At 52.3% G+C, this 12,788-nt stretch overlaps 1 protein-coding gene across 1 annotated transcript; it reads right to left on the bottom strand.

Moving 5' to 3' along the window:
* Nucleotides 1–11,081, bottom strand: ZSCAN25 (zinc finger and SCAN domain containing 25). The gene is made up of 7 exons (XM_082857048.1): nt 11,034–11,081; nt 10,345–10,469; nt 8,592–9,008; nt 7,243–7,444; nt 6,541–6,632; nt 5,069–5,195; nt 1–866 (listed from the first exon to the last, which is right to left on the bottom strand). The coding sequence occupies exons 3-7, from the start codon at nt 8,976–8,978 to the stop codon at nt 34–36; spliced, it is 1,641 nt and encodes a 546-aa protein (XP_082713174.1). The 5' UTR covers nt 8,979–9,008; nt 10,345–10,469; nt 11,034–11,081; the 3' UTR covers nt 1–33.
* Between the last annotated feature and the right edge of the window lie 1,707 nt (nt 11,082–12,788).

The following is a 12,788-nucleotide window of genomic DNA, read 5'->3' as shown; positions in this document are numbered from 1 at the left end:
TGAGCAAAAGACGGGCATTTCGGCCGGGCGCCCTCACTGCCCTGGGGTCTCCTGGCGATGCTGCGTCTTCTGGTGCCGGTTGAGGATGGACCGCTGGTTGAAGCTCCGGCCGCAGGCAGGGCAGCAATAGGGCTTCTCCCCAGTGTGGATCCTCTGGTGCCTGACCAGCCGCTCCCCCTTGCTGAACCGCTTCCCGCACACCTGGCAGCCGTAGGGCTTCTCCCCGGTGTGGGCCCGCCTGTGCACGGCCAGGTTGGCATTCCTGCTGAAGCGCTTGCCGCACTCGCAGGTGTAGGGCTTCTCCCCGGTGTGCGTCCGCCGGTGCACCTGCAGGTGCTGCCGGCGGCTGAAGCTCTTCCAGCAGTCCCCGCACTGGAAGGGCTTCTCGCCCGTGTGGCTCCTCTGGTGGACCTCCAGGTGGTGCCGCTGGCTGAAGGTCTTCCAGCACTCGCCGCACGCGTACGGCCGCCTGCCCAGGTGGGTCCGCTGGTGCTTCAGGAGGTACTCACGCAGCGCGAAGCCTTTCCCGCACTCCCCGCAGCCGTAGGACTTGTCTTCTTCGTGGGTCCGCTGGTGTCTGACCAGATTTGAGCTCCGACTGAAGCCTTTTCCGCACTCGGGGCACTGGAAAGGCTTCCAGAAGGAGCTGTGGGTCTTGAGGTCATCAGGCAGGGGGGCAATGCCGCGCTGGGGAGGGGGCGGCCCGGGCGCGTTCCCCACCGAGCTCCCGGCCTCCTGCTCACAGGTTCTTCCGAGCTCCGGGACCTGGAGAGAGGCTTCCCCAAACCTCTCTGCCGGCCCCCGAGCAAGCGGCCCCTTGGGGTCTGCCGGCTGGGTCTTCGCCTCCTTTTCCTTGCTCCCCAGGCCTACAGGACAAGGGAGATACAGACCGATACTGAAACAGATCTGAAGGTAAACTTCCATGTTAGAACCTGGCTTCTAAGGGTGTCCCACTAACAATTCCTTCTTTTTTCCTTTAACCAACAACCTCAGTACATTTGACTTTCTCTGACTCTAAAACCAGACATTCCTTTACTTCTTTCCATCTGTTACGGACTGTTTGTGTTCCCTCCTAAATTCACAGGTTGAAGCTCTAAGCCCCCAGGTGCTATTAGGAGGTGAGGCCTCTGGGCACTAATTAGCTGAGGGCATGAGGGTGGAGCCCCCAGGATGGGATTATGTCCTCTAAGAAGAGAAGCCAGAGCTGGCTCTCTGCACACACAGAGGTCATGTGAGCATGATCCTTCATGATGGGATTAAGGTCCTTATAAAAAAAGGAAGAGACACAAGATGTCTCTCTCCCTCAGCCACGTGATGACAAGGCAAGAAGGTGGCCACCCATGAACCAGGAAGAGAGGCCCTCACCAGACAACAAATATGCCAGCAACTGGATCCTGGACTTCCCAGCTTCCAGAACTGTGAGATATAAATGTCTGTTGTCTAAGCCGCCCATTCTCTGGTATTTTGTTACAGTAGCCCAAGCTCAGACAATCTCCATGCCCTTTTACAGAACAGTCTGCTAAATTTTAATGCCCTCCCTCTTAACTTCCTACTAAGTCAGACTTTGCTTTCCTTCAAAATCTAACTCAACGGTTTCCTCTAAGGAACTTGCCCAGATTACTGCCCCATCCTGGGTCTCATCAACACATATATTCAATTAGCACCGTTTATTCCACACTTACTTACGACTGACCTTGTTGCACGTGCTATTCTACAGTCATCTGAGATGTTCAGCTTCCCCAGGATCACAGACCTGTTCCAGCAACGGGGAGCTCCCGGCACTGCACATCCTCCCTCAGCTCACTATCCCTGCTCGCACTGTGCCCTCCACCTCACCCTGTTTTATTAACCTGGGTCTCTGGGAGCCTGGCACAGGGACTGACTCAGGGGAGACGCTTCATGACTGCTGGATAAGTGAATGAACCCAGTCTGTACCAGACTACCTCTACATCGGCGTATTTATTAGGACTGAAATGCCCTTCTACAAGTCCTTCCTGTGATCCCTCTTATACCCTCTCTAAATTAATAGTTGTTTACAGAAGATCAAGAGGAAGGGAAGGAGAAGAGAGAAAAGAGGTACTAGGGAGCAAAGAAGCCAAAAAGAAAAGAAGAGGGAAATGACAGGTGATGCTTAAACAGGAAAGAGTCGTTTCAGGCAAGCCCATTAAAAGATAAAGGGAGGGACTTCCCTGGTGGCACAGTGGTTAAGAATCGTCCCGCCAGGGGAATTCCCTGGTGGCGCAGTGGTTAAGAATCCGCCTGCCAATGCAGGGGACATGGGTTCAACCCCTGGTCCAGGAAGATCCCACATGCCGCGGAGCAACTAAGCCCATGCGCCACAACTGCTGAGCCTGTGCTCTGGAGCCCGCGAGCCACAACTACTGAGCCCATGTGCCACAACTACTGAAGCCCCCGCGCCTACAGCCTGTGCTCTGCAACAAGAGAGGCCACCGCAATGAGATGCCCGTGCACCACAACTAGGAGTAGCCCCCTCTCTCCACAACTAGAGAAAGCCCATGCTCAGCAACAAAGACCCAATACAGCCAAAAATAGTAAATAAATTTCTTAAAAAAAAAAAAAAAAGAATCCGCCTGCCAATGCAGGGGACACGGGTTCGAGCCCTGCTCTGGGAAGATCCCACATGCTGCGGAGCAACTAAGTCTGTGCACCACAACTACTGAGCTTGCGCTCTAGAGCACACGAGCCACAACTACTGAAGCCCACACACCTAGACCCCATACTCCACAACAAGAGAAGCCACCGCAATGAGAAGCCCGCGCACCACAACGAAGAGTAGCCCCCACTCGCCGCAACTAGAGAAAGCCCGCGCCCAGCAATGAAGACCCAACGCAGCCAAAAATATATTTATTTTTAAAAAAAAAAGATAAAGGGAAAAAGAACGTTTCATGCCTCGTGATGTGATAAAATATGAAGGACACAGCTCTCACTTCTGATGTATTCTTTTATTTTGCACCTTTCACAAAAGTAAGTGTGCAAAACATAAAGAGCTGAAAGAATTTTCATAATGAAGATGACCATTAAATAGCAGCCACTTTAAGAAACAACATCACCAGAAGCCCCTCCCGTCCCCTCCCCTCCGGAGACTGGTGACACCATCCTGCCCCCAGGGTAATGTGTTATCCAGGCTTTTATCACCATAAAGTATGGTGATAAAGTTCCCAGGCTTTACATATTTGATTCACACATTGTGTCTGCTTCTTCTGCTCAATATTACGCCTGTGTGATTCACCTACATCGTGGTGTAGCTGTAGTTGCACTACATTCTCTCTCATCAGTGTACGACGTTATACCGTAAGAGTATATGACACTCTCCTTATTAATCTGGCTGACATTCATCTGGGTAGTTTCCAGGTTTGAGGTGTTATGTACAGCAAAATTAAAATTAAATGCAATGCATGAACCTAACTGGACGTGGGGAAATGTGAGTACGAGCTAGATATTATGTATCATGGAATTTATGTTTATTTTCTCAGGCCCAATCCTAGACAGTTGTCAATGCAAGAGCGGCAATCACATGGGAAGAACTCTCAGGAAGACTCAAGGTTGAGACGGCTAGAGGATGCTATGCTTGGGAAGCAGACCTCCGGCTCACCCAGTCTCAGCGTAAACGTTAGGGAAGTACGTGAGTTGTTTTGAACCAGTGAGCATATAAGAGGACAAGCATAAAGCCAGCGTCTCTAGAACAGTCAGAATGGCCAGGAGGGTGTAAAAACTTGCTGGGAACACAGTGGCGGCCTTGGCAGAGGCCCGTCCGCAGCGCCAGGATGAAGGCGCTAGGATGCCGGCACCTCCATGGGTGCACACGCACGGCTCCTGCGCTCTGCATTTACCTCGGAGGGGTTCCACGTCCTCTGCCATCACAGAAATCGCACATCGCTTCATCATGGGTGACAGCCTTGTACTGGACCCAGGCCTCCCAGTATACTGCCACTGACACTACTCTGTGATGACCGCTAGTCAAAAATCCACATTTAACTTTACAGTCAGCCCTCCGTATCCAAGCTTCCTCATCCGCAGATTCAACCAACAGCAGATCACGTGGGACTGTAGTACGTATTCATTGAAAAAAACCCACGTGTAAGTGGACCCACACAGATCAAACCTCTTGTTAATGGGCCGACTGTACGACACTTTTGCATGTTTTAAGATGAAAAAAGACCAGGAGACGTCAGTACAGGTGAGTGGTCAGCACATGACTTACAAAGAAGTGATGAGACGAGGAAGGAGAGAATCAGAGGGAACAAAGGAGGGGGCCCTTCGCAGCCATGGTTCCCCTCTCCCCACCGCCCACCCCATCCTAGCCGCGGGGCTGTCACCCCTCGTCCCTAGCCCTCCGCAGTGTTCACCGGCTGTCCCTGGTGGGCCCTCGGTGTGCACTTCCCAGGCTCACCCTTCCCTCCTACCTTCTCTTGCTGCTTCTCCCCCACAAGCACCTTTCCTCCCAGCTCTGACCCCAGGTAAAACCCGGCTGCCACCTGAGACGCCCGGCCAGGGCCCTGCTTGCTCTGCAACACCAGCCCACACCAGCCCCATCCACTGCTGAGATCCCACTGCAGCCCCGTGCCCTCCTGCACCCACACACTGTGGGCTCCGAGGTTTCATGAACGTCAGTCCTGCCCCAACACAGAACTGCTAATGTGGGGCCTGCACACAAGGGAGCGCTCCATAAACACAGGCTGGTGAAAGAGATCAGAGGATCCCCCTTTCGCTGCTTCTCTTGCTCTCAAGCCCTCAGTCCCCTTCAACTACAGACACAGTAGGAGTTCGTTCAGGGCATCCTTAACGACCGACCTGTCTCATTTCAGCCAGAATAACTACCTGGTGTTTTCTTGCTCCTTGTCTGCTCCTCTCCTGACCCAGGAAAGCACCTCGCCAGCTCCTATGCGCCTTGGTCCACGCGCTTTCCACAGACTCATTTACTCATCTGCCATGGTATTCCCTTCCTTTATCAGTAGCATCAGGTTCTGAAATCTGGGGCAAGAACAACCCTGACCTACAGCTTTCACAACTCCTCAGTTTCTTACCTCCGGGATGGAAACAGTCTTACCTGGAGGTGAGACCCCGCAGTCCTGGGGCTCCACGTACTCCCCAAGGCAGTCTATCTGGGCTGGGGTCACGTGCCTCCACTCCTCCTCGGGGAAAGCCAGGGCCATGTCTTTAAATGGGCCCAACCCCTGAAACAGCACAGGAGATGGCTATGGATAAAGAAATAATCCCGAAGCAGGAGCAGTGGAAAAGCAGAGAGACACAGGGGACAACATTCCAGGGGAGAACAGAGCAGGAAGACAGAAGGAATGCGGGTCCCTAGATGGTTCCGAGTGGGGCCAGAAGGGCCTCCCTCTCCACAGTTTAATGGCAGAGAACGATGGACTTGTCTGAGCCACTGTATTTTTGAGCCTCTGCTGCAGCCACTTGGCTGGTACCCAACAACTGCGGCCTCTAACTTCCACCGTTCAATCCCCTCCACTCGATCCTCATGTTTGATGGAGACTGGGGGCTGCTGTTTAGCCCCTCAACCAGAACTGACTGTCCCTCAGAGATAAGTAAAAACTCGGGCTGGCCCTGCCTCAAAAACAACGTTGTGTTGAAATCAACGTGTCATCGTCATGACACCGTGAAGAACTACTGTGGTAGAAGGACAGGCTCTGACCAAATTCAAAAACTTGGATGTCCTTTCTTCATCTCCTCTAAACAATATGCTTGGAAAACAGAAACAGCAAACAGCACAGGCATCAACCCTTGCCCAAATACGGCTTTAGTGAGCTCAAACTTGAGTCACTTCTGGGAATTCCCACAGGAGGGGCCAGAGAGACCACTCGGCTCAGGGCTCCTGGGAGCGCCCACCCAAGTCGCTTCCCTCCTGCTGACGTGGGGGGAGGATGGGGTCCAGAGGAAGAGCAGCGGCAGAAGTATCCATACAGCGCATCCACAAAGGGCTACTGACCTCCTGGCCATCCACCACACCCTAGATCACGCCTCTGGGATTTCCACCACTAATGTCTTCCTCCTCACAATTACAAGAGTAATACTGAGTCGATGGAGGAAAAAAAGAAAAAAAAAAAAACAAAGAGTAATCCAAATGAGTGAACTGAGCCTCATGCCTAGACCCTAAGGCAGGGGTCCCCAACCCCCAGACCGGTACCGGACCGCGGCCTGTTAGGAACCGGGCCGCACAGCAGGAGGTGAGCGGTGAGCGAGTGAAGCTTCCTCTGCCGCCCCCATCGCTCCCCATCGCTCGAATTACTGCCTGAACCATCCCCCCACAGCCATCCGTGGAAAACTTGTCCTCCACGAAACCAGTCCCTGGTGCCAAAAAGGTTGGGGACCGCTGGCATAAGGCTCAATTCAAATTAATAACTGAGGATGTAGTGGAGAAAACGAAGCTGTCACATCTATCAGAACAAGAAAGGTAGAATAATTCAACTCTGCGGACGGTGCTCTGCTGTGAGGAGAAATCTTGGGGAAGGTGAGCCTCATTCAAAGCGACATCACGATCCCTGAAGAGCAGTCACAGCTCACCTGGGATCCAGCTGTAAGGAACCCCACTGCCATCTCCTGGTCTCTGGTGCTCACTGCAGGGAGGCCAGGACCAGCCGGAAAAACTGGCAGAGCTGAGCAGGGAAATAAACCAGGAGCAGGATTAGCGCTGTCCTGCAGCAGCTCGTCCACAGGCGTCTAGTGCCTGACACAGAACCCCAGGAACCATAAGGAGACTCCAGACAGGTAGGTGTGGGTGTACCCTACCCTGTTCTAACCCTGTTCTCAGCTAGGAAAAAGGGCCCGACCCAATATGCACTGCCCTTCAGGGCTGTTCACGCTCCCAAGTCACGCTACAGCAATAACCCCCTTGAGATTCAGCAACACAGTAAGTCACATGTCACTTTTAGGGATTCAGTTTATCTGCCCACTTAAAAAAAATATCCCTACATGTCAGCTACATACTTCCTGGCAGTTTCTAGAAGGGATGTGAGGGAAAGGAGAAGAAATGATAAGAGAGCATGATACCAGATATCCCCCGCAGAAATCAGGAGATCGAGCTATAGAAAACAATTTCACTTCATCTGTTTCCTACTGAAGTCCAGGAAGTAGCCAGGAAAACCCAGAACTGCACGCTACAGGTAACTTAGTTTATCAACTGCAGGGTTTGTAAAGGAAAGGGGAGAGGGCAGGGCACAAAGCACCCTTTTCTGTGCCCTTTCTTCCTCACTGCTTGCAGCTTACCCTGCTCCTGGAAGGCCTGCGTCCCCTCTCCAGGATCCTGGTTGAGCTGCTCCTCAGCGCCTTGGTCGAGGCCTTGAATTCCTTCCCCATGGGGCAGCCCCCACTCGGGCTTGACCTCCACGGGCCCCAGGTGGACACTTGGCTCCCAAGGACCTCTGCAAAGTGCTGTCTCCTCCTGCTCTCCCTGCACACGGCACGGAACCTAAGAACAGGCCCCAACACCTGTTAGAATGAGGCCTGCATAAGGCTGTTATGAAAGGAGTTGAATTAAAACCTAAAAAAGAGACCCACTGCAGCTGCAGGGGAGACAAAGGACAAGCCGGCTCAGCTCTTCCCCAGGACATGAGTGAGAAGGTGAAAAGGAGGCTAAACTGTCTTTATCAGGCGCTGAGCAACTTCTATGCATCCATGCCATTTTACAAGGGTCCCTTCTGCCCACGTCAATACTGATCAAATTCCACCATGAACAGTATCACAGAGAGATGTTATTATTATTCCAATGAGAACTTTAGCCCAAAACACTCACTATTAGAAAAAAGATTCCCCAATTACAGATGCTGAAAGTAAAAAATACAAAGCCTAGACTGTGCAGTGAATCAGTGAGAAAAAAAACTGCTCTAGAAATAGCAAGGAAAACCAGAACTCACAAGAACACGCCTTTCCTGGTCCACTTTTAAGCTCCTTGGTAGGGAGTAAAAAAACAAAACAACTCTCTTAGGACTATACAGGAAGTCAGGGGTGACTGCGGTGGGAAAAGGGAGAACAAAATGAAGACAGATTGTTACCTGCAAGCAAGACAGTAACGTTCAGTCCTGCCCTCTCTTTCCCAGACGGCAATCGGGAAACTACCAGAGAGGGACAGACACATGGCCAGAGTCCCAAGGGAGCACCTGAGATGCAAAGTCACTCACTACGTGAGCCGTCTCAGCCAACGTCCCAGACGTGGAAACGGCACTGTTCCAGACAATGCTTCTCAGGAAGAATACTCACCAAGTGGAATTCCAGAATTCCCTGCATCACCACATGCATCTCTGCCCAAAGAGGAACGAGTCTACCAGGGCCCTTGAAATAGATCACAACTGCCTTCTTTGGACCCGAGGCTCACCAGGGAAATATGGCCAGGCCTCTGCCCTGATGACCAAAAAAGGAGCTGACAGCCCTTCCACCGGCCCTGCGTCTTCCCTGGGAATGGCTTTCCTTGATGAAAACTCCTCTGCCCTCCAAAATGTACCCCAGATGGTCGGGGAGCAGAGGAGGGAGATTCTGCGCCTCATCCACTCCCACTGCTTCCTCAAACCTCTCGCTTCCCGCACCAACGGAACGAGACCCAGATCCCCCTTCTCACCCACCGCCTTGGCTTCCAGCGCTCCCTCCGTGAAGCCCTCCACCACGGCCACAAGGGCTTTGCCGCTGTCCGGGCTGTGCTCCCGAATCCAGGCGTAGAACTCCCGGGGCAGGATGGTCAGGAACTGCTCCAGCACGAGCAGCTCCAGGATCTGCTCCTTGGTGTGCAGCTCGGGGCGCAGCCACTGGCGACAGAGCTCCTGGAGCTCCCTGAGGGCCTCCTGAGGACCAGCCGCCTCCTGGTAGCGGAACTGCCGAAACCTCAGGCGAAAAGTCTCCGGGCTGGGGCCTTCCCTCGCCCTGCCCCACGGCAACTCTTTCTCCAGTTTTACCACAGGGACACCCATTTGCTGCTGACGATCTTCTGCCATCCCTGGACACTCTTTAAGCATCTTCACACTCCCTCCCAGAAGACTGAGGGTCTGTTGGGAAGACCAGACAGACAATGAGAACAGCATAAATAAGACACAGGGAAGGTCAGGTCATCCCAGTTCTGTTCTCTACATCAATGAAATTAGGACTTAGCTTATACCCACAAATAGCTTAAAATCTCAAGAGAGAGACAACACTACAATCATAGAAAACTATAAGATGGGTTATAACTAGGTTAGTCACCAGGGCCCACTCTTCCAACACTAAATATACATTTGACATGTATCTATGCCTGACCCACAGAAACCAGAAATACAACAGAGAACAAGGTAGACAAGGTGCTTGCCCTATGAAACTCACATACTGGTACAGCAGACAGGGAAAAAAAAAAAAATTAGGGAATTCCCTGGTGGTCCAGTGGTTAGGATTCCGCACTTTCACTGCCGAGGGAACAGGTTCAGTACCTGGTGGGGGAAACTAAGATCCCCGCAAGCCCCATGCGCTCGGCCAAAAAAAATGAAACAAATAAATTTAAATTATAAATGGGGATAAGTTCTAAAAAGGAAGTAAGGAGGGTGTTAATGGGGACAATCAACTTGGAGATGTGGGGACTTCCCTGGTGGTCCAGTGTCCGAGGCTCCTCGCTCCCAGTGCAGGGGGCCTGGTTTTGATCCCTGGTCGGGGAACTAGATCCCATGTGCCACAACTAAAGATCCCCCACATGGCAACCAAGATCCCGCGTGCCACAGCTAAGACCCTGCGCAGCCAAATAAATAAATATTTAAAAAAAACAAAAAACCTTGGGCTTCCCTGGTGGCGCAGTGGTTGAGAGTCCGCCTGCCGATGCAGGGGACACGGGTTCGTGCCCCGGTCCGGGAAGATCCCACATGCCGCGGAAAGGCTGGGCCCGTGAGCCATGGCCGCTGAGCCTGCGCGTCCGGAGCCTGTGCTCCGCAACGGGAGAGGCCACAGCAGTGAGAGGCCCGCGTACCGCAAAAAAAAAAAAAACAAAAAAAACAAAAAAAAAACTTGGAGACCTGGAGAAGGCTTTTCTGAATAAATAATGCTTAGGCTAAGACCCAACGAATGAATGAGATGAGCCAATCATTGAAAGAGCATTCCAGGCAAAAACCTTGGGGCTAGAAATTACTCTGCAGTCTGAGAACACGCCCCAGTGCAGTGTGGCTTCAGCAGGGTGAGGGAGGGAAAGAGCTCAGAGGCAGGCGGAAACCACATTACCGAGGGCCTGGGCACACACTGAGAATTATGGGCTTTACTCTTATTCCTTATTTTAGTGGGGAGATACATGTTCTTCAAAGGTCCCTCTGCCTGGGAAGTGTCAATAGAGAATAGATAAGAAGGGTCAAGAAGGGAAACTGTGCTTACCGTGGTCCAAGTAGGAGATAAGAGACTTAGATCAATGTGGTGACAGAGAAGCAGACAAAGTCAAGACATCTGGGAGGTAAAACCAATAGACATGCTGGTGGCTAGGATGTGACGGTGTACTCAGCCTAAAGAAAACAACAGAACAATATATATATATATCATTACTTTAATTGATCAAAAGATTTCTAACTTGTGTAGGCTTTACCATTCAGAAAGCATGTGAGTACATACTCTCATTTAATACTCCAAGTGTCTGCTTAACATTCTATTGGAAGTTTCTGTATCTACCTATCTACCTAGGTATCTACCTACCTACCTACCTACCTATCTTAAATCTATTTACATTTTCAGTCTATTCATTTTCTCTGCTGCATCAACTGAGATTTCTCTTTCCTAGCTTTCTAGCTATTGCATTTGTTCATGGTTGCATTTACCGCATTATAGTACGAATGTTTACCCCTGTGTCTCCCTCCGTCTGCCAGATTCCCTTTAGTCAGGAAAGGTCCTCACTCATCTTTTACCCCTAGCACTCGACAAACAGGCTTCCCATGGTTTCTTTAAATGAGCGTCTGTTTCTAGAACGACCACTCTCACTCTTCACAGTGTTCCGCTTTGGTTCAAGAGATCAGGGTCGTGGACACCCCTCCGTTAAGGCAACCCTGGCCGGGCGGGATCAGCCTGGCTCCTACCTGAGCCCAGCGCGGTGCGGCCCCCCGGGTCCCGACCCGCAAAGACTCGGTGCCGCGGGAGTCAGCTCCGGGCAGACGCGCCGCCCGCGGCGACAGCCTCGCAGCTGCCGAGGCCCGCAGCAGGCCCTCAGTCCGGCCCCGGATCCCCGGCCACTTCCGCCCCGCAGCCCCGCACCTGCGCCGGGCTCGCCCAGGCCCGCGGCGGATCGGAAGTGGGCGACGGACGCTGTCAGACAGGTGCGTCAAGGAAGGGCCCCTTCCGTTTCCCCTCTAGGACTCTCGGAGGCCGGTGCGTCTCGATGGTCGCTCGTCCCCGGGGACCGTTCGGGAGCGCGCGCTGGACCACCAGGGGCTCCTACCCCGCCTACCTACTCCCCTAGAGGCTCGCGGTCGCCAGGCCCCTTTGCGCCTCCGTGCCTTTGCACCTGCGTTCCCCCGGTGGGAAGGACCCTCCGGACGCACCGCCGGGTACCGCGCCTCCCTCAAAGACTTTAGAGACCCGTCGGTCGACAAGTGTTTATTGCAGCCTCCCGCGCTTTTTGCGAGGGTTAGGGGCGGAGGGTGATGGAGGGTAGCACCGAGTATTGTGGGTTCACATAAGGGGCCTCCACCCTGGGTAGTGTTGGGGGGCGTAGGCGTAGGCGCTAGTCAGGGAAGCCTTCCTGGAGGAACCGACGCCTGAGCACAGATTTGATGGATGGACCCAATAGTGAGGTCAGGTGCCCCCAGCGGAGGGAGCACGACGAGCCCAGCAAATGGTGGGGACTGGTGGCTTTCCCGCACCCTCAGAGCCGCTAGAGCAGGCGGCTGAGCTAGGTAACCTGGAGGCAATGGGAAGCCGCGGAAAGATTTGAAGGCGGGAAGGGACCGATTTTAGAAAGATACTACAGAGAAACCCGCAAGAGAGACTGAGCAAGAGGCGAGGGAGGTGGGGAGATGAGAAGACTGACTGTGGGTTAAACGAAGCTAAATAATGCAGTCCCCGAGAGAAAGGATGAGAGACAGGACTGGGGAATTCGTGAGACTAGAGATCGCAAGGAGAGTTTGGATATCAAACATATTGGGAAAGTAAAATTGGCAAAGTTTAGGGATTGATTGGATCTGGAGGATGAGAGAGAAGGTGGAATCATTTAGTAAATGACAAAGGCTACATCTCATATCAATAAGAGTGGACTTTTAGAAAGCAGACAACTGGTTGGTCATCTGGAAGAAGGTAACGTTGGGTCCATTCCTTATACCACATGCCAGGGCAAAGTCCAGCCCTGCTCACAGGGTCTCCCATCCTTCTATATTACAAATTTCGTTATCAACCCATCTTGGAAATATTGTTGGCTAGCCTCCTCATTTGCTAACATGCCCTCACATCCAAGAGGGATAAGGCTGAACCTTGTCATCGAGGACCAAGAGAAACAACCTGATGGACTTAGTCTGTCTTGGAAAACTGAACTATACCTAGCGACTTCAAAAACCATCGTTCAGCTTGCCATGGAGAAGACACAAGGAAGAAGGCATTCTGGAAGAGGCAAAGAGAGATTGGATCAGATCACAGGTTTCCAGGTCAGCCTTGGAGAAGAGAAAGGGGTTCCTCTGAACGGGGAAGAAAAGAATCAAAGATGGGTTATGGTCTAGGTTAGGGCTCAGCAAACTTTTTATATGAAGGGCCAGATGGTAACTATCCTAGACAGAACACATAGTGTGTCGCCTGCTCTTCATTTTTACAATCCTTTAAAACTGTAAAAACCATTCTTAGCTCAC

The sequence above is a fragment of the Leucopleurus acutus genome (genome assembly GCF_964270905.1).
Source record: "Leucopleurus acutus genome assembly, chromosome: 16".
NCBI classification, from domain to species: domain Eukaryota; kingdom Metazoa; phylum Chordata; class Mammalia; order Artiodactyla; family Delphinidae; genus Leucopleurus; species Leucopleurus acutus.
This window is presented reverse-complemented; position numbering and strand designations above follow the sequence as displayed.

Excerpts from the sequence above, each read along its gene's own strand:
- ZSCAN25 (XM_082857048.1), bottom strand. The coding sequence starts at position 8,978 with ATGCTTAAAGAGTGTCCAGGGATGGCAGAAGATCGTCAGCAGCAAATG. Across the intron at positions 7,445-8,591 it reads GAGCGCTGGAAGCCAAGGCG|GTTCCGTGCCGTGTGCAGGG; the intron begins GTGGGTGAGAAG and ends GCCTGTTCTTAG. Across the intron at positions 5,196-6,540 it reads TCCTTACAGCTGGATCCCAG|GGGTTGGGCCCATTTAAAGA; the intron begins GTGAGCTGTGAC and ends GTGCTGTTTCAG.